Source organism: Hylobates moloch, unplaced genomic scaffold, assembly GCF_009828535.3.
Source record: "Hylobates moloch isolate HMO894 unplaced genomic scaffold, HMol_V3 SCAFFOLD_17, whole genome shotgun sequence".
Classification (NCBI taxonomy): Eukaryota; Metazoa; Chordata; class Mammalia; order Primates; family Hylobatidae; genus Hylobates; species Hylobates moloch.
The window spans coordinates 22,250,181-22,269,931 of NW_026652292.1; the positions used below are offsets into that span (position 1 = coordinate 22,250,181).

The 19,751-nt window shown below is 33.2% G+C and overlaps 1 protein-coding gene across 2 annotated transcripts in view; it reads right to left on the reverse strand.

Moving 5' to 3' along the window:
• Positions 1 to 1,888: 1,888 nt before the first annotated feature.
• The window catches only part of LOC116456674 (cadherin-10), a 166,308-nt gene continuing 148,445 nt past the window's right edge, over positions 1,889 to 19,751 (reverse strand). The window contains exons 9-12 of one of the 2 annotated variants that reach the window (XM_032135439.2): positions 14,159 to 14,280; positions 9,224 to 9,332; positions 7,982 to 8,233; positions 1,889 to 4,289 (exon numbers count right to left, since the gene is read on the reverse strand). In XM_032135439.2, the coding sequence (XP_031991330.1) occupies positions 3,805 to 4,289; positions 7,982 to 8,233; positions 9,224 to 9,332; positions 14,159 to 14,280 (968 nt within the window). In that variant the 3' untranslated portion in view covers positions 1,889 to 3,804. Of the gene's footprint in view, positions 4,296 to 7,981; positions 8,234 to 9,223; positions 9,333 to 14,158; positions 14,281 to 19,751 lie in introns of both variants that reach the window. The other variant, XM_032135438.2, reaches the window with a different exon arrangement.

Sequence of the window (19,751 nt, forward strand, 5' to 3'; positions counted from 1 at the left end):
CATTTTGTATGCCATTTAGTTATTTTGGGGCATATATGTAACATTTGTTATACCATAATTGACTAGGGGCAGAGTCCATAATTCAGCCATTGCTTTTGTATCCTTGTACAATATAATTGCATGTTCTGTATAATTCAGTTCTGCAAATTTATAAATTTTATCTCCTTTTACCGTTCACCAAAATCTCTAAAGCAAATATCAAACATGATTAATAATCGACTTCTGAATGAATGTAAGGATCACACCATCCTTCATTCATCTATTTGAGCACAAAGGACCTATAATGAGTAAGGGATTTTGAAAAGTGACTCTATTTTCTTGTTAATAGCTATGTTAAGCTGAAATTTTTAATAGAGACATATGAATATGAGTGTGCGTATATGTATTTGTAAATGAAGAAATAAAAGGAATAGTTTCCTTGAATGTTATATGGAGTCTAACAGTCATGTTTTATATGTACATACATGTATATATAACATAGACGTAAATTATATATAGACAGGTAGCTGTATTGATAAATGAATACAGATATGTAGATATCCTTAATCTTAAAAAACCTGAATGTTAGGTTTTTATAATTTTAGAAGATCCTAGACATCTAATTACTCACACTTAATTCATGTCTACTGATAAATATCTGCAATTCTTGAGGTTGCATAAGAGTATCTACTTGATATACAGTGAAATCTCAGCCTGAGTATGTATCATTACATAAATTTTCTTTCATATTTTGTTGATAGTAGAACCAATGAGAATTGATCAACTTAGTCACCATTTCTAATGATCAAGAGATTTACAAGTCATCTTTTTTAGCTTGTTTATTTAAATTATGAAAAAAGAAGAGCAAAATGGTTATTTACTGTTTAAGTAAACAACAGGGCATAGCATGGTGGCTCACGCCTGTAATCCAAGCATTCTGGGAGGCCGAGGTAGGTTTATCACTTGAATCCAGGAGTTTGAGACAAACCTGGGCAACATGGCAAAACCTCATCTCTGTGGAATATAAAATAAAATAAGACAAAATAAAATAAAAAATTAGCCGGGGATGATGGTGTACACTTGTAGTGCCAGCTATTGAGAGACTGAGGTGGGAGGGCTGCTTAAGCTTGGGAGGTAGAGGCTGCAGTGAGCAGTGATCAAACCATTGCACTCCAGCCTGGGCAAAAGAAAGAGTGAGACCCTGTCTCAAAGAAAAAAAAAAAAAAAGAAAAGAAAAAGAAAAATTAATAATGGTAAAAGATATTAACTATTTTGCAATTTTTTTCATTTAATAGAAAAATCATGCAGTAATATAAAATAATGATCTATGATTTATTACATCTCTAGTGTTTAAAACATCCCTTGATTTTATAATAGCTGCTCAAAAACTATTTGACGAATGAAGGTGTAAGTAGATGAATAAAAGAAAAGCCCACATTCGTTCAATGAAATGAATGATACTAAGAGAGGGTTGTCCCAGTCCCCACATAAAAGAGATTTGGGGCATAGAATAATCTACATATTGGGCATTCCTTTCTCTCCTTTGGGAGAGCACAATGGCAGGGAAATTACTGAGAGAGTTTTAGCAGGTAATTACAGGCATACATTTTACATTTCAGGATCACCAATTAATTTTTAACATATCACCTTCAGTATCAACAAATAAGATAGCTGTTACTGAATAATTTCTGTGCAATATAGGCCTTATAGTGACAAAGAAGCCTGTTACTAAATCTCCCTAAAGAGAATTATTGGAAACCTGGATTGGATGATATTAAAGATTAGTCCTTTAATTTAATAAAAACCAGAATGACACAATAAATGACAGCAAGTTCATGTTACTTTAAAATTACATAAATGAGGAAAATTAAAATTATTCAAATAACAATTCCAATTATTAACAGCAAGTATTAATAAAAACAACTAATGCTATAAATTTTAAAAGTAATTTTAATCAAATATATATTTCGAATCATATCTAATGTAAAATTCTTACAATTTGTACTTTTTTTATTTTTCCATTGTTAGCTGATTTTGTTTTTAAAGAGTAGTCCTTTTAGGATATGGAGGATTTTCTCTCCTTTTAGTTCAACATATATGATCAAACTTTTTTTGTTCCTTAAACTTTGTCCTTTTGACACCTAGCCTTCAGTAAAAATGAATGAGTTCTTGGAAAAGAGGAAATCTGCCAAATCGTGTTATCGTTTAGTCTTGTCACACGACTGTATTTTTAACTAGAATATACGTTGTTTTTCTTTTATAATCAGGCTAACATGCAAACAAAAATATCTGTGTTCAGAGTGATGTGGGCCCTTTCAGTCTGGAAGTTGGGAAAATATTACCATTTAATAAGATTGAAATAATTCTACATTAAGGACACATCAGTATTGCACCTTGATTCAATCCAAAAGCACAGCATTTTCACTAAGTAGAGAGCACACTGATCTTTGGTATTATTTACAATATACTCAGCAGGGAACGTGGCTTTCTAGTCTAGGCCCAACAAAGTGCTCCTTTTATAAATAAATCCTGTTGTGGAGGTTGAGAAATAAGGAATCAGTGAGTGTCAGCTAACTTTCATGATTCTTAGGAACTCTGGATAATTAGCTGCCAGTGTTTTAATTTTTTTATTTTTATTTTCTTGCTTTCTATGGAATCATTGACAGAAAAGCAGGCTTTGTTACAAACAAATGTATCATGCATTTTAAAATCTTGATATAATTGTAAAGCTGTGTCTTAATGGAATATTCTGCATTATTACTGTCATTAGTAGGCATTTTCAAAGTCACCATGGGAGGTAAGTATATTTTCCATTAAAGGATTCTTTTAGTCTGAAATCTTCCCGAACTATTATTCTCTATAAACGTCAATGGCATGAATGCCATAAAAAATGAGAAAATGTTTTATTCTTTCAGGTATGATTTTAGTGAATACAAACAAAATGAAATTACTGCATTGCTGGTGTCTTGAGATATTTAGCATAAGGATGGCCATGTTTTAAGTTTGTTTAAATGGCAAATTTTTATGTGTTTTATAAATGACTGTTACTTTGTATATGAAGAGTTTTCCACATATCACAGCATATCAAGACTGGCTGGAAACATAATTCTTACCTAAATGATATTAATTTAGTTAGCACTTTCAATACTAATGATAATGGCATTGTGTTCTTACCTGTATGTAAGGTAATTTTGTATCAAGATATTTAGTTCAGGGAGAAAGTCTTCCATCCTAGGGAAAAAAAGAAGCTACAGACAAAGTAGTTGTAAAAACTGGTTTATTTTTTTTAAAAATAAATACAAAAATATAAATATAAAACATTAGCAGATAGAATTTGATGAAATGAAATTGCACAAATGTCTGTATACCAGGTTGCATATCACACCTACTAACATCACATGTACATTTTTGTTTTTTTAATTTAATGTACAGAACAGGATATACCTTAAAATTTTTCTTCACCTTTTTAAAAGCTTCATTTGCAAGGGCAGGACATGTATCTAACAGAAGCGGCTTGTTTGTGAGGTTGCTTAAGGGAGAACTATCCTGTTCATGTTTCTGAAATTATCTTTTATTTACTAAGATGGACAACACTGTATTTCCATAGCTTTGGCTCTTGGAAGTGATTAAATAAAATGTCGTATATATTCCATGAGACATCCTACAGGAAAGAATTAATGTAATTAATGAACAAATTAAGAAGTAAATGGGAAAAAAAAATTGTGCTGACTGGCAGGAAAATGGTCCTGAATATCAAATATTGTGAAGTGGAGACAGCATGGGTAGAGTTACTTTCTCTTGTTTGAACAGAACACATATCCTACGTTAAGAGTCTTTGTCGCTTTCCCCACCACCATACATTTCTGCTAGCTTATTAAACCGAGGGCCCCATTCTCGGAGGTAATCGTAGTTTTGGTCTCCTTCAGTAGTACCTGATTCTAATGAACTCAGAGATTCAGCAATGGAATCATTTCCTTCATAGGCATAGGTTGCAAGTGAGTCGTATGGGGGTGCGGTGGGGTCAAGGTCGTGCTCTTTTAGCCTTTCATTAATGAAATCCCGGACGTCCGTGTTATCTGGAGCTGTAGGAGTCCTCCGAGGAATAAATAACGTTTCTGGAATAATATCTCTCCGGAGCTTTTTTTCCTCAATGGCTGCAGGATTCCTCAGGGTGCCGATATCAAAGGCCTGGGTGTCCTCCTCTCCGCCACCCTCATCGTTATAGCTCACAATGTTGTCTCTGATATCTTCTTTTGACAAGATCAGAGGCTCTTTTTTTCGCTGTCTTTTCAGAGCTGCAAACAGTACTACTATAACTTGAAAAAAGACAAGAAGATACATTAGACGTCCGTTCAAAACACTATAAATAACGAGCGGAAATACTATAAAAGTTTAAGTTACTCAGGCTTTCTATAACAGCTTAGACTTTCAGATTAATTTTGTGCTTCCCACAGTTTGGGGGAGGTGTCAGGGGAGACGCTGAAGGGTTTAGCAAGGGTGGGTGGTGTTTAAGATCATGTTTCTAATTTATTTTTAAAACAACGTAAAATATTCCTTAAATATAGTGACTTACACTTTATTTTCCTAGGAACCATTTAGTTCTCATAGTACAGATAATATTTATCTTCTGCATTAAATAAGGAACATAAGATACTATATAAAATTTGTGTGTATAAATCTACACAAATTGAAATCAGCTTCAAGTTAGACAATTTAAAAGGACAACACGATGCTTACTTTTTTCAAAGCCTTTACACAATAGCAAAAAGCAGCATCCTTCACAAGATATTGAGTACTGACTTCTGTTAAATAGCTTTGCTGATAAACTTACATATTTTTGTTACTTAATTAGAAGAATGCTGTAATTATTGGAAAAAAAAACCCAGATTATTTAGAGTTAGGTGAATTTAGAAATTTCTAACGTTTCCATGAAAATATATACCTTGCATGAGACCCCCCCAAAAAATTGTTAGGTTACAAGATGGCAAAGAGTAAATTTCTCAAACTGCAACACTGAATTAACTCCCCCCAAAAATGTATGAATCTTGGCTAGATTCATAATAGAAAAGTGTATTGCTCGAAAACGACATTTTCCCACTTCAATGAGAGACAATACTCATAATCAAAACAGTGGTAATAGCAAAAATGATAAAAGAAAATTAATATCAAATTCTTCTGATTGCATTAGAGTTTCTCACCCTTACTCATTATTCTCAAACATTTTTATCCTCAACCTTTAAAAGGATTTGAGGGAAAAAGTGTGAACTCAGATAAGATAAGGATGAATAAATATTGATACAAGTATTTATTTAGCTTCTTAGAACACACATTTAAAGAGTATGTAATTAATTACATTATTATATGAAGGGGTATTATGTTTTCTTTTTTATTAACATGGAATGCACAGACTAGTTTGTCTTCAACCTGTGAGAGAGGGCAAACAATAAACTTTTTTAATGTCATGAAAAAGAAAGTTTTAGCCATTGATAAGTGTTCTTGGCCAAGTAATTAAAAAGCAAATAGGCCGAGCTTTTTAAAAAGTGTATTCGTCAAGCTTTTAAGAAAATATGCCATTTTATTTTGCCTAAATTCACATATTTATGCACATAAAAATGTGTAAAGATTTTAAATCTCAGATTATTTATCATCAAATGACCTTGCCCAGCAAAAACCTTCTAATGTTGAGGATAATGACAACTTATTACGATTTGCTCCAAGTCCAAGTTCATTTCCCTCTTTTTTGCATGTTTTTTGATTAGGGTAACAGAAATACTCACAAAAAATAGGTTTAAACTAACAAAACTAGAGCTAATACTTAATCTGATTTTAATTCAAAAGCAGTTAAAAGCAGTCTGCTCCTGATTATAGAATGAAATATCATTGTTTGGAGGGAAAGTAAACCAGGTAAAATTTTATTTTAATATGATTTTAGTGAATATGTAAGATAGTGAGGCCTCCATCCAGCCATAATAAAAGTGGAAATACAGATTTCACTGGGAATCTCTGTATACACTGACTAATAGCAACAGCAAGGTACCTTAGCTCAACCACTGAGAAATTGTGTGACCTTGGAATATGTTCTGAATATTTTGAATTTTCAGTTTCATCACGCATAAAATGAAAATAATAACACCACACATGCCAGATATTTTTTGTCAAGTGAAAAAGGTTGTCATGGCAAAGTGCCAATGACAGAGTCTGAAACACAGTAAACATGTACTAAAAACTTGCTACCATCAATGTTATTCTTACTAGAGACTTTCATTTTAATTACATATTTTAATAGAACAAGTTTTCAATATGATTTAAAGTATAAATCCCCCAAATAAATATTTATATTATTCGTATTTGCAATTGTGGATTCAACTATTGTAAAGCACATTTATTAACTTTTCCTCAATGTTTGTTGTACTAATGGTAAGTCAAATTATAAAAATAAAATTATACCAAATTCTCGTTCTATGAAATAAAATGAGGTATATATTTTTCGTAGTACAGGGAAAAGTTTTGTTCTGGATTTCATTTCATAGTAACAAATTATAAAATGTATATTTTTAATATGCATGTTCTCATTTCCCGAACTACATAAAAATCTAATCTTGAATTATTCATCCATTTAATGATTTATCTGTCATAAGTAATTTACCTTTCTGTTATTTAAACACAGAGTGAAAGTGCATAAATGCTATGATAAAAGTAGAAAAATGGAAACATCTATAGAATGAAGTAGACATAATCAAGTCAAATAAAGAACGTGGAAATATTTTTAATCCATTTTTTTTGTTGTTGCCCAGGCCTTAACTTCATATAAAAACGTGCTCTCTTTTTATAATCATAAAAATATTGCTACAATTTGTTACTGTTTACATTATTTTAAAATTTAAGATGAACGCTAAAGTTGTATTTAACTTTATTTTGTATGTACGAAAAGTTAGCAATTATTGAATACAGGAATGCTGATGGGAAGTGCTTCTATGTCAAGTTTTTGAATTGTTCTTCTTTTTTTTTTTTTTTTGAGACGGAGTCTTGCTCTGTCACCCAGGCTGGAGTGCAGTGGAGCGATCTCGGCTCACTGCAAGCTCCGCCTCCCAGGTTCACGCCATTCTCCTGCCTCAGCATCTCCGAGTAGCTGGGACTACAGGCGCCCACCACCACGCCCGGCTAATTTTTTTGTATTTTTAGTAGAGATGAGGTTTCACTGTGGTCTCGATCTCCTGACCTCGTGATCCGCCCACCTCGGTCTCCCAAAGTGCTGGGATTACAAGCGTGAGCCACCGCGCCCGGCCTGAATTGTTATTCTAACAAATGTTATCAACTTAACCTTTGTCTTTGTTGTTTTTAGTCTTATTGAGATTGATTAATGTCCACCTTACAGAGTTGGGGTTTGAGATCCTACTATTATCTTCCATCTCTTCCAACTCCTACTTGATTCCTGTATGGAGGATGTTTCAGAAGAACCATTGCCCCAGACTCTTGTTACTGCACCACTCAGGAGGAAAATAATGGGCCAGCAATAAAATAATTGGGGTCCTGGCCACTGATGCGTCTCCTTTCATTTGTTCACTGGACCTAGGTTCCAAAGATCTCTTAATTCCATTAGAACATTCAGCATGGCTACCAAGAATTTTGTCTCTCAAATTTCCAAGCTCCTACACAAGCCATTCTGCATTCGTTCTGCTTGCCTTTTCCTTTGTTTACTGCACTGTGGTAAAAGACTGTTGTTGTTTTTCTAAATATTTTGATTCACATTAGAATGAATTCTAGACCCCATTAGGTAAAGTTCTGCTATTACTACAACTATAACAAAAATTCTTTATATATTCGTATATATTCCGATCAAATAAAATATTTTAATATAAAGAATATCACATAGTTAATTTATGTCTGTCTATCTTAAATTTGGGGTTGGTTTTGTGGAGGGATTTCAATAGCAACAATTCTTCAAAATCATACTAAAGTAAAGAGCCTAGAAAATACTCCCATTGTTTTTAAGGTTTCTTACCCAGTAGAATGATGATGCAGAGGAGGATGGCGATCAAGGCCCCGGTGCTGAGGCCGGCAGGGAGGAGTAGGGCTTCAGCACTGCAGGATTGCATGTTGCCTTGGCTGTCACAAGCACACACTCGAATGGTCAGTGTGCCTGTGCTGCTCTGAATTGGGTAATCATTGTCTGATATCACCACAGGCAAGAGATAGGTACTGATTTCATGTCTATTGAATCCATTTTTTCTGGTTAAGATTCTGGCAGTATTATCTAAAACAAATTTTAAAATATTACAAATGGTTTGGGACAGTAAATTTTTCCCAATGTGATAACCAAGGTTTAACATATAAATAAAAACATAGTTATGTAAAATATAAAATTGATATACATTTTCCTAAAAAATAAGTACAATGCAATTAATATATAGATAAGACAAATAATTCATTTGAGAAATATACTATAAATTGTTTATTTATTAGGTTTTCACGTACTTCCTCCGTACTGTTTTCAAAGTGGTACATTTTTATAAGTGAATCATTTACCAAGATTACATAGATGATAACAATTGGCTTTTCTCTTTTCAAAAAACCTATTTTGCATACCAAGAGAAAAACCATACTAAATGTGTTTTTTAATTTATGTGCATCTGTGCGTGTGTGCTTACACACATACAGAACACACATCAATCCAATACTCATGAAGAAAATGGATTAGGTAAATTTCCCGCATTGTTGCATGTTTTAAATCAATAACAAAGTAGAAGAAGGTTTTTTAACCTTCAAGAGGCATGCATCTTGCCATTGCAACAGTACCTTTGTAACAATGCCTTTGTACTGAATCACCTCACAGGCTACTTCTCATTCTTTTCACTCCCTTATGCATATTTGGCTTTGGTGAATCTGCTGCTGCTAAATCTCACTGAAGTCTGCTTAAGAGTCTCACTGAATCATTCATTTTTCTACCCTATGTGTCCTATATTATTGTTGTAAGAATTATCTCCGGCCTTTCTAATCTTATCAAGACACAATCATTTTTTAACATCCATAAAGAGACCTCTTTCAGATATTTTATTATTTTAAAATTGAAGAGAAGTACACATTGCCAAAGATGGGTTTACTAAATATATCAAATACTTGATTAAAACAAAATTGTGTAACTCAGATCAATAAATTGATATGGCATATATATTGCAATGGTTACACTCGGGAAATTTCCTGTTGATATCATCATAAGTCATAGTGAACAAGTTCTAAAATTTACCTTCATTATCCTGTACTGTGAAGTTTGGATTGACAGCAGCTAAACTGAAAAAAAATTTCTGTCCACCTAAAGGGTCATCTTTGTCTACTGCACTTATAGTCTGTATTAGCTGCAGAAAAAGAAAAATATATATCTCATCAATATATCTCTTATCCATGGGTATAATCTGCACTTAAGATCTTCATTTTGTCTAAAGTTGTTCAAAATAATTGACTTTTATTTCTTGTGAATGTATCCTTGAGTTAATCCATCTTTTAATTATTACTTTGATTTTAATAATCTCTCCCTCTCTCATCTCTATCTCTTTTGGATCATATCCTTTACTTCAAACTGGTAAATAAAAAATTATATAGGGTTTTATTAATTTAGATATAACACTTAAAATGAGATTTTTTATATGCATTTACACATTGATCTGGAAGAGTTTTTCTAATGTCAGAAAAATTTAGGAAATTATTGTGACTATGCTTTGTTTCTCCCCAAAAATAAAATGAAAAATGGTCAAGGAATGTAGAGATTTTATAGGTAAGGTTATGTATTACTTTTTAACAGAGTCTTAAACATTATTAGAAACCTTGACAGTCAAAGTTCAATTAACTTACACTTTCAATAAAATTGTATTTTAAAAATTCAACATATATATTATGTGGGAATTATTTTAAAAAGGTAAACTCTGATTTTACGGTAAGAGAAAACATAAGAAGCCATATGGTAGCAAAGTAGACAATTTAGCCCCTGATGTATAATCAGATCACTGCTTTGGACATATGATATGATTAACAAATATACAAAAATGTATGTAAGATGTATATATATGTCATAGGTAGGTTTTTTTGCATCTATATTCCTTTTGTTCTTTAACATATTCATAATACCATTTGAATATTTTTTACATATTTTAATTTTGAAGACGGCCTCAAAAGTTGTTAAATATGTACACTGATGCCTACATAGTCAAATTTATGGTTAACTAAAAGCAATACACTTTTTACTGCATTAACTCAATGTTGTGTGGATGTTGGGTGAAAATATTTGTTGCTGATATTTTGTTGGTTTAACAAGTGATTTCAAGTTAAAAATGTTATGTGAAAAATTACAAGAAAAAATCATTACAACTATCTGTATTAGATTACTTTTCGTTTAAAATGTCTTAGAGCAATGAAAATGTGATATATTTGTGATAGTAGCCTATTTAATTACAACCCTAACCATTTATTTCAAAAGGATACAAGAAATATAATTGGACCAAAGATTTATATTTATTGCCTAGAAATAAGCAGCAAGAAAAACATCATTTAAAACTTTGAATTATTTCAAAAGTACATTTTAAAAACATAGTGACATAATTATTTGACTAAATTTTAATTGTAACTTAAAATTAAATATAAGCAAGAATTATAAAGCAAGAATATAAATCTATTAAAATTAATAAAGTCAAAATATTGTCAACTAATACTAGTTAAGATGTGTCAATTAAGTGAAAAAACATTTCTTGACTGATTTCTTGTCTGTCAAATATACTCTTAAGGATTTCATTTTCAAATAATGATTTATAAGAATATATTGAAGAGGAAAAAATGACAAATGGAATAACATCAAAAAAGACAGTAGACTACTAGAAATCCTTAGTCATTAAGATTAATATTTTAACATTCACATACAGACACAAAAAGTGACGGAAATGTAAAAATGGGGCTAATGGCCTTTGAAAATGGAAACTCAAATGTTTCAGAATAAATATACATTTCCAACTGTATATTTTCCCTCAAAATAAATTTACAAAGTATAATTTCAATTTATTTTTATGGATCAAAATAATGCAGTTCAAAAAACAAATGGTGACATCTTTACATATATCTATAAGAAATTTCAAAAATTAACATTAAAATCTTTAATTAAAATGTGTTATTTTAATCAAATATTATAGCACTACTGATTTAAAGATCAGTAGTTAATTTATACATTTTCATTGGATATTATAAAAGGGGTAAGTCAAACTCATAGAGATGACACAAACAAAATAGAATCATGTGTTGCAGAATCTGTATTACATTAAAATATATTTTTATGACCTTAAGGCTTTGCTATTGCAGATGGAGGCACTTACATCCTTTACAAGATAATAGGTCTTTTTTCATTTAAAATATTACTTCTAGTGTTCAATTTCTTCATATCCTGAATTTACCTCTCAATCTAGTCTTCCTTTCCATTTTCAACCATATGTTAAAAATCACAGAGCTTTTGTATTGGTTAAATGTGCCATAAAGACTGGTAACAGATATCAGAACTTGGCAACAAGGAGGTAAAATTATTTTCCCTGGCTCTTTCTATAAGCACCCACTGTTTTGTTTTTGTCCTGGAGACAAACTCATTTTGGTCCATTTCCAATAAAAAAGTTTGCCACAATTAGGAAACAAACAAACGAAAACTTGTGACTTCCAGTATTCATTTTGAGCATATGAAGAAAAGTGCACAGAGAAGTCATTTTATGTCCTTAGCAACAATATAATTGATTTCTGTTTTCACTGGGCTGTTCTAAAATAATCTTAAATCAACTTGAGGAATGTTTCAGTGATCATATTATTACAGTGTCTGGAACCATGAATGGGTTTTAAGATATTTAAAGTTAGAAAACTGGTTAAGTTTTAATATGTTTTAGCTTTTTCTATGGGAAGCCTTGGAGTTTCCGTTAATGAGAACATTTCCTTTGTGCTGGTAAAATGCACCCTTTTGGCCAGGCGCCGTGGCTCACGCCTGTAATCTCAGCACTTTGGGAGGTCAAGGTGGGCGGATCACAAGGTCAGGAGATCGAGACCATCCTGGCTAACATGGTGAAACCCTGCCTCTACTAAAATACAAAAAATCAGGCAGGCGTGGTGGCACGCACCTGCAGTCCCAGCTACTTGGGAGGCTGAGGCAGGAGAATCACTTGAACCGAACCCAGAAGGCAGAGGTTGCAGTGAGCAGAGATCACGCCACTCACTGCACTCCAGCCTGGCAACAGAGAGACTCCTTCTCAAACAAACAAACAAACAAACAAAAAAAGAAAAGAAAGAAAAAGAAAAACAAAGCAAAAAAGCATCCTTGAACCCTTTTCAGTTGTTAGGGAAGTAATAAGCATAGAATTGATTTCTATTTTCACTGGGCTATTCTAAAATAATCTTTTCTTTTTTTTTTTTGGAGACGGAGTCTCGCACTGTCGCCCAGGCTGGAGTGCAGTGGCGCGATCTCGGCTCACTGCAAGCTCCGCCTAGGAACCCTGACATTCTTCTGCTTTCCTAGGAGAAGGGGAGTCAGAGCTAACGAATTAATTTTAAAAAGGCTCTGAACAAGACTTTTATCAAATTACCACTTTGATTTTGCCTGCTAGGATGTCATAACCTAGAATCTCATCCCTTAATATATAACAGTTTAGTTTAACCAAGGCATTTTGCAGCCTATGAGGCCAAAGTGACATCTAACAAACTGGTCTTATTAGAATTTGCCTGTATGGGAGGCTATTGCACAGGCAGCCAATTCAACAAAAAATATTAATCATCCTCTTCCTATCAGGTGGGTGAAGATAGGCTAATTCCCTTTTTATTGAAATCATCTTTTGATTATTTTCCTTCAATATGCCAGCTGTTTTTTAAATGTCCAAAAGGTATGGAGACGTTGTGAGCCAGTTATAGTTAAAAAGAAAATAGGCAGAGGGAAAATAAACATACTTCCTATTTTGTATATTTTGAATACATTTGTAAATCAGTATTTATAATGACTTGAATGCTCTGAAAAGATATCTTTTGAAAATCAAATAGAATAACCATAGAGGGAGCAATGTATGCAGCAGTAGCAAAGTGCGTAATTTATCTCTTAGAGAAAAGACTTCAGCTTATATCATGCTGAGCCTGCCAAGCAGAGGACGATTTGGAATGATATTTTTGGGGCATGCACTGTTTCATTAAGTAGTAAGTGGGAAGCAGCTAAGTCATTTAAATGTTCCAAATTAAACATTTCCATAACATTTTCAAGTTAAAAAAATGAATCAAATTGCAGCAATTTTACCATATTCAAACAACAGACAGGCTATTGAATTCCTGTTAGAATCTTCAAAAAGAAGAATTTGAATTATTCCACAATATAATTTGCATAAAAATGTAACAATGACATTGATGTTTATAAAGAGTATCAAATAATGTCAAAACATAATACAATTTCATGATGGTTCTTTTTTTTAATAAAACACATTTGATTCCCAATTATTATTTATACCACACAGCTTCCTTCTGTGAAGATAGCACTCAAACCAATTAAGAGCATCCTCTTTCAGCCGTATACACTGGAGCTTTTCAATCAACAAAATGAGTCCACTGAGGAAAAGACTTACAGAATTATAAACAAAGCTGATGCAGAAAAAATGTTTTAAAGTACTAAAACCAAGTCATTAAGCACTTCATATGTTGCTGTAATGATGAAATGCAATGTGTAAGTCTAAGGAGCAAGTTCTGCTGCCCTGATGCAAAACCATATCTGCACACATCAGAATAGTGATTAAATATTCTGCTGCTCCCATACATTTCTCTCTGGTTTTCCACAGCATTCATCTTTCATCTCTCTAGCAGGTATCAGTATTTATTTAATGACACAGCCAGCGGTCTTAGGACTTTGCCTGTCTTTGTTTTTGAAAATTTTGAAAGCAGTTATTTCTTCTTATGCTTCAACTTTTGTGGCAACAATAAAATTTTATTCATGCATTAGAACTTTACAAAGGAAATATGAAACTTGGTATATGGCTTTTAAAAATATTTTCACCTTTAAAAACGTCAGTTACGGTTTTTAAAAATTATATTGGGACTATATATGAGTGTTTCCATTCTTTCCTCTCAGGATTTTGAAAAGAAAATATTTTGCATACAGTTAAAATCTTTCCATAGTTTTAATCCTGTAGGGGCTTACCTGCCCTGGTCTGGCATTTTCACATACAAAAGTTTCATAGAACACAGCAAATTGTGGGGCATTGTCATTAACATCCAAAATTCTCACAAAAACAGCCACGCGTGTTGTCTCTTTGGGATTGTCTAGAAAAGGGGAAGAAAAATGTTGTTTAGGAAGATAAATTTGTGCATCAAATTTAATTTATATAGGCATCTTGTGGATATTAAGTGCTCACATACAAAATAAGCATTGCAATCATTCTACTAACATAATGAGCAAATGCAATAAAGAAAATTACTGCAGAGCCTAATTAAGTAGTCATGAATTCAGTTACTATTGGGCACAAGGGTACTATTATTATTTTGGAAAATCATGTTAAAAGTACGAGTCAGTATAATTGAGTTCACACTATATTGGTGTCCTTATTGTCCAAATATATAAAATAAGAATACTTATTTATTAAATCCTTGTTATATTTCATTACATATCATTTAATTTTTACCTTTTTTTTGGATGAAGAAATAGTTTTTTGTTGTTGTTGTTTTTTTTTTTTTTTTTTTTGAGCCGCAGCAAGATTTATTGCTAAGAGCAAAAGAACAAAGCTTCCACAGCGTGGAAGGGGACCGAGTGGGTTGCCTGAACAAATAGTTTTAAATAAATTGGTAACTTATCTAAGATCATTCGCTCGTAAGTGGTAACTGTTATAAAACCTATGTCTGTGACTACTTTTATCACCAAAATGTATTTCAACAACTGCTCTTAAATTTCTGTTTGAAAATTTTATTATATGGCTACTTATTTTACAAACTAGTTGGGAAATTTATGATGAAATATGAAGATTCAAATATTTTATTAGTATAATTATTGCTGGTACCATCTCAACGTTCTAGCTCAATTTTGCATTACAATCTATTGTCACAAATTAGCTCAGTAATAAGAAGCAGGATTCTAATCATACCTTTTGCTACAAATGCTGAAATCAACAGCATCAAAGTTCTCACATAAAAGGATGCATTTCTGGCTGGGCACAATGGCTCACAGCCGTAATCCCAGTATTTTGGGAGGCTGAGGCAGGTGCATTACTTGAGGTCAGGAGTTCGAGAGCAGCCTGACCAACATGGTGAAACCCTATCGCTATAAAAAAATACAAAAAGTAGCCAGGTGTTGTGGCAAGAGCCTGTAATCCCAGCTACTTGGGAGGCTGAGGCAGGAGAATCACTTGAACCCAGGAGGCGGAAGTTGCAGTGAACCGAGATCATGCCACTGCATTCCAGCATGGGTGACAGAATGAGACTCCAACTCGAAAAAAAAAGATGCATTTTCAAACTTGTTTTGATATGTAAATTAATAAAAATATAAATGCCACTTTATTTAGCTTAGCTTTGAGTAACAACCCTGTATTGGTTATAATTGCATTTTTTCTATTATAGATTTTTCTAGGTACTTATGCTAGCTGAGAGTATGTTTACATTTTAAATTCAGTTTATAGTCATCAGCTTTTATGATGTCAATATCTCAGTCTTTGGATACTGTTAAACTTCTGTGTAAATTTTGGAAAAGTGAAGCTGAAGAGCAATATAATGCAATAAAGACTATAAATAGCTGAAAACAAAACAAAACAAAACAATAGCAGAATAGCTAGGGACAGTGGCAACCTTATTGAATGGTCTCAACCAACATGGGCTGTGGATATCATTTAGCCTTGTAAAATTCATCTGACGTCTTAAGGTAATCTAAATAATTTTCAGATACAAAGGTAAAATATATTGTCACATACAAATAGGAAGTATATTACTACTAGAAATAATTTATATCCCCTTGTTCTCTCCATATAATTGAATGTTACGCCAATATTAAAATCAGCACTTTAAAAAATGATATATAAGAACAGACTACTTAGCAGGGATATATTTACAAGGCTGAGAGAGAATAAAGAAAGGCAGACAGAATTGAAGTGCATTTATCCCTCTTTACAAGAGAAAATTTAAAATGCATCCTTTCTTCACCAATCCTTTTAAGTCTTACTGCAGTCTTCTGAACCCACATGGATTCAGTTGTCTGGTTCTAACTTCTTATTTGCTAATATATTGTTGCAAATTATCCACTCGTTAGTGTACCAGGAGGTTTAGAGTTCAGGCCCTGGAGTCTAACATAGCTGCTGCTTTGATTCCCAAGTTCACCACTCATTTTTTATGTTACTTTGGCCAATTCACTCCACATATTCAATGTCCTGGTTTACTCAATATAAATCAAAGTAGAACCTCTAAGCTCACAGAGTTACTTGTAAAATTAGGAGTTAATGCATGAAAATTTCTTACGAAAGTATCAGTTTAATGATCAGGACTCAATATTCATTGACTATAATCATTACCATCATCATTGTTATCATTATTATATCTTCTTCACTTTCTTATGTTACTTAAAAACTTATGCTTTCTCCACATAAAGTATCCACCTAATAAAAACACATTAATCAGCCTTCCTACCATTAATGTGAGTCTGAAGAGATGTGCATTTGAGAAGAAGTGGAGAGAGGAGGAAAAAAAAAAGGAGAAAAATGCTATCATCTCATTATTTTCCACTTCCTCTGTGCCAGACCATTTGCTAATACCCAGAGCCGTGGGGTTCTCTACAAATGGACCTTTTGCTATCTACTTGTTGCTATGGAGAAAAGTGGGAAGGTATGCTTCTTCCATATTTTCTGGAATGTGCTCTTTAACCTAATCATATAGTGAGTGGACATAAGCAAAATATTTCCTTTCAATATAAAGTCTTGACATAAAAATAACCCTTGTTGGTAACAATTCACTTTCTAATGATGCCACAGAGCCAGGAGAGACAAAAGTTTCATAACTAAAAAATTCCGTCGTCGGCCCCTTCCCTAACACAATATAGAGATTCTCCAGGGTCTTTACAAATAACTCAAGGCTCTTAAAATCAAAAGCTAAATCCACAGGGATGAATGTGCTTTGTAAAGCATCGAGCCTGGAGCCACCTATTCAAAAAACAGTGCCGCCTTGGCTGGAGTGCACCTCACCGCAAGCTCCGCCTCCCAGGTTCACGCCATTCTCCTGCCTCAGCCTCCAGAGTAGCTGGGACCACAGGTGCCCGCCACTAAGCCCGGCTAATTTTTTGTATTTTTTTAGTAGAGACGGGGTTTCACGGTGTTAGCCAGGATGGTCTCGATTTCCTGACCTCATGATCCGCCCGCCTTGGCCTCCCAAAGTGCTGGGATTACAGGCGTGAGCCACCATGCCCGGCCTCCACATGGCATTTTAAAATATTGTTGAAGAAGAAAAAGAGGAGTTATTCCGTGATATGGTGCACTAAATAATTACCTGGAGTGCTGCCTGCCATATGATGTGATATATTTGCATGGAATGTAGAATTAAATGATTAGAAGCAAGGCCTTAAAACATATTGGTAAGAAGTACATTTGAACGTCATTGTGTCCTGCTCAGGGCGTGATGTATGACACACTTACTGTAAAGCCAGTGTTTAAAGTCTAGTAGAAAAAATTCCTTGTATGCTGTTTCCCTCTCATCCTCGTTGCATTTAATGCCCAGAACAGAATAATGGGATCCTGACTGTTTGTGGTTTGGTAGGTAGGCATTTTTGGCAGTTGTTCTACAGATTGATTTTATTTGAGGACAAAAAAAAGATTCAGTCCTTTAAAAAAAGAAGTAATTGGCTTAGCTTTTTACAGAATTGTAATTACTTCAACTAGCTTTAGAAGTTAAATCTCACAAAATATCTGTAAGGGAAAATGCAATTCCTTGTTCACTAGGCTTGAACAAGGATATTGAATCAAGCAGAGAGCACAATCATGATTCTGAAATGACCAGATTGGATCATGTTAGGTACATCTAACTATGGGGATGTGGATACAGATAGAAATAAAAGCTTTCTTTAAAAGAAAAACTTGGAAATATTTAGTTAGCCTGAAAATCAAAAGCTAAATCCACAGGGTATTTAGCTTTTATATGTCATATATAGCAATTATATGGAGAGAACAAGGGGATATAAATAGATATTTATATCTCACTATGAAAAAAATGGATCATTTGAAATTAATCTGTATTTCAGGGGCAGATGTAAGAAACACGCTAAATCTATTACTTTGTCCTGAAGCTTCTAGTTCATTGCTGATGATCTGTCTAGCCTAATTCAATTGTTCTGGGACACGGTGTTTCAGCCCCATCCAATGCTTTGCCTCCCAAAGCCTGCAGTGGTTACTTCAAATAAATAACTTGACCTTGATACATGTTTGTGGATTCAGCTTAGCATTATAGATCTAAAATTTATGGGCTTAATTTTAAAAAAACGATTCTGTCCCTAATTAATTCTTATTTTAAAAACAGGTCAAGAGTTGCTCTATACCACATACATCACAACGTGGGAATTAGAACATTTGAACAGGTTTGCATGTACCTGTGCTGGCAGGGCTGGCTTCATGGGCATATGACCCCAGCAGTTCCACAAGGCCTTACCCTTAAAAGAGACTCTTGCATGTTTTAATGCTCCATCGCACATTTCTTAATTTACTTTTAACAAGCACCTGACATTTTCATTTTACAATAGGCCCCATAAATTGTCCTAGTATGGGAAAGAACTTTCATTATTAGAGACAAATGTGGTTTGAAAACCATCAAGTTTTAGTAAATAAAATTTTGTAAATCAGCTATGGAATTAAGTAATGAATCTAGAAATGGCATGGTTTCAAATCTCAGTTGTGCCACCTCTGACATAACTTTGGGCAAGTTACCAAAGTTCCCAGAGCCTTAGTACCTTCTCTGTTAAATGAGGTTAATAAAAATATTAGAAGAAAATAAATTCTGTTTTTTTAGAATGACACCTGGCACATATGATTAATGTGAACTCTGATTAACAATACATACCTGGGATTCCTCATCTATAAAAGAGAAGTAGTAATATCTACCTACAGGCTTGTTCATAAGATTAAATGGTATCATATGCATCCAGCATTTAGCATAGATCCTAATTATTAGTGTGCAAGTGACAAATCTAATACTTCTACTTTTTCCACAAATGATAATATTGTTAGTCTATAATTCAAGCTCATTTTTATTAGTTAATATTAAATATACATTTATATATACGGAAAGGTGGCAAAATATGCCATTTTGACATAAAGATTATTTTGAGTTAAAGGTACTAAAAAAACTGAAAAACAGCAGATGTAAGAAGGGTGCTCTGCTCCTCCCCTTTTCTTCCTGAAAGCAGGAGATAAAACCTCCATATAGAAGATGTCCTCTCTATACCAGAAGAAAAGTAACATTCTTATCATCAAAAATGGGAAGTGAGGCCAAGACAATTCCATATAAATGATTAAGATTTTGTTAACAAATTTTTATCTTCATTTATGCTCTCCATATACATTTAATTACTTTTTCACTATTGCCTCTCTTTGTCATCCTAGTATAAAAACATATCAGTTTTCACGGTGGCATGAGCCACCGTGCCCGGCTTGTTCATCTGTTTTATGTCAATGTTATTATGAGGCTCAGCCAAAATCTCCAAGAAGGCAGAAATAAAATTTTGCATCTTCTACCAATACTATAGGTATCCCTCTATGTATCAATGTAGGAAATAT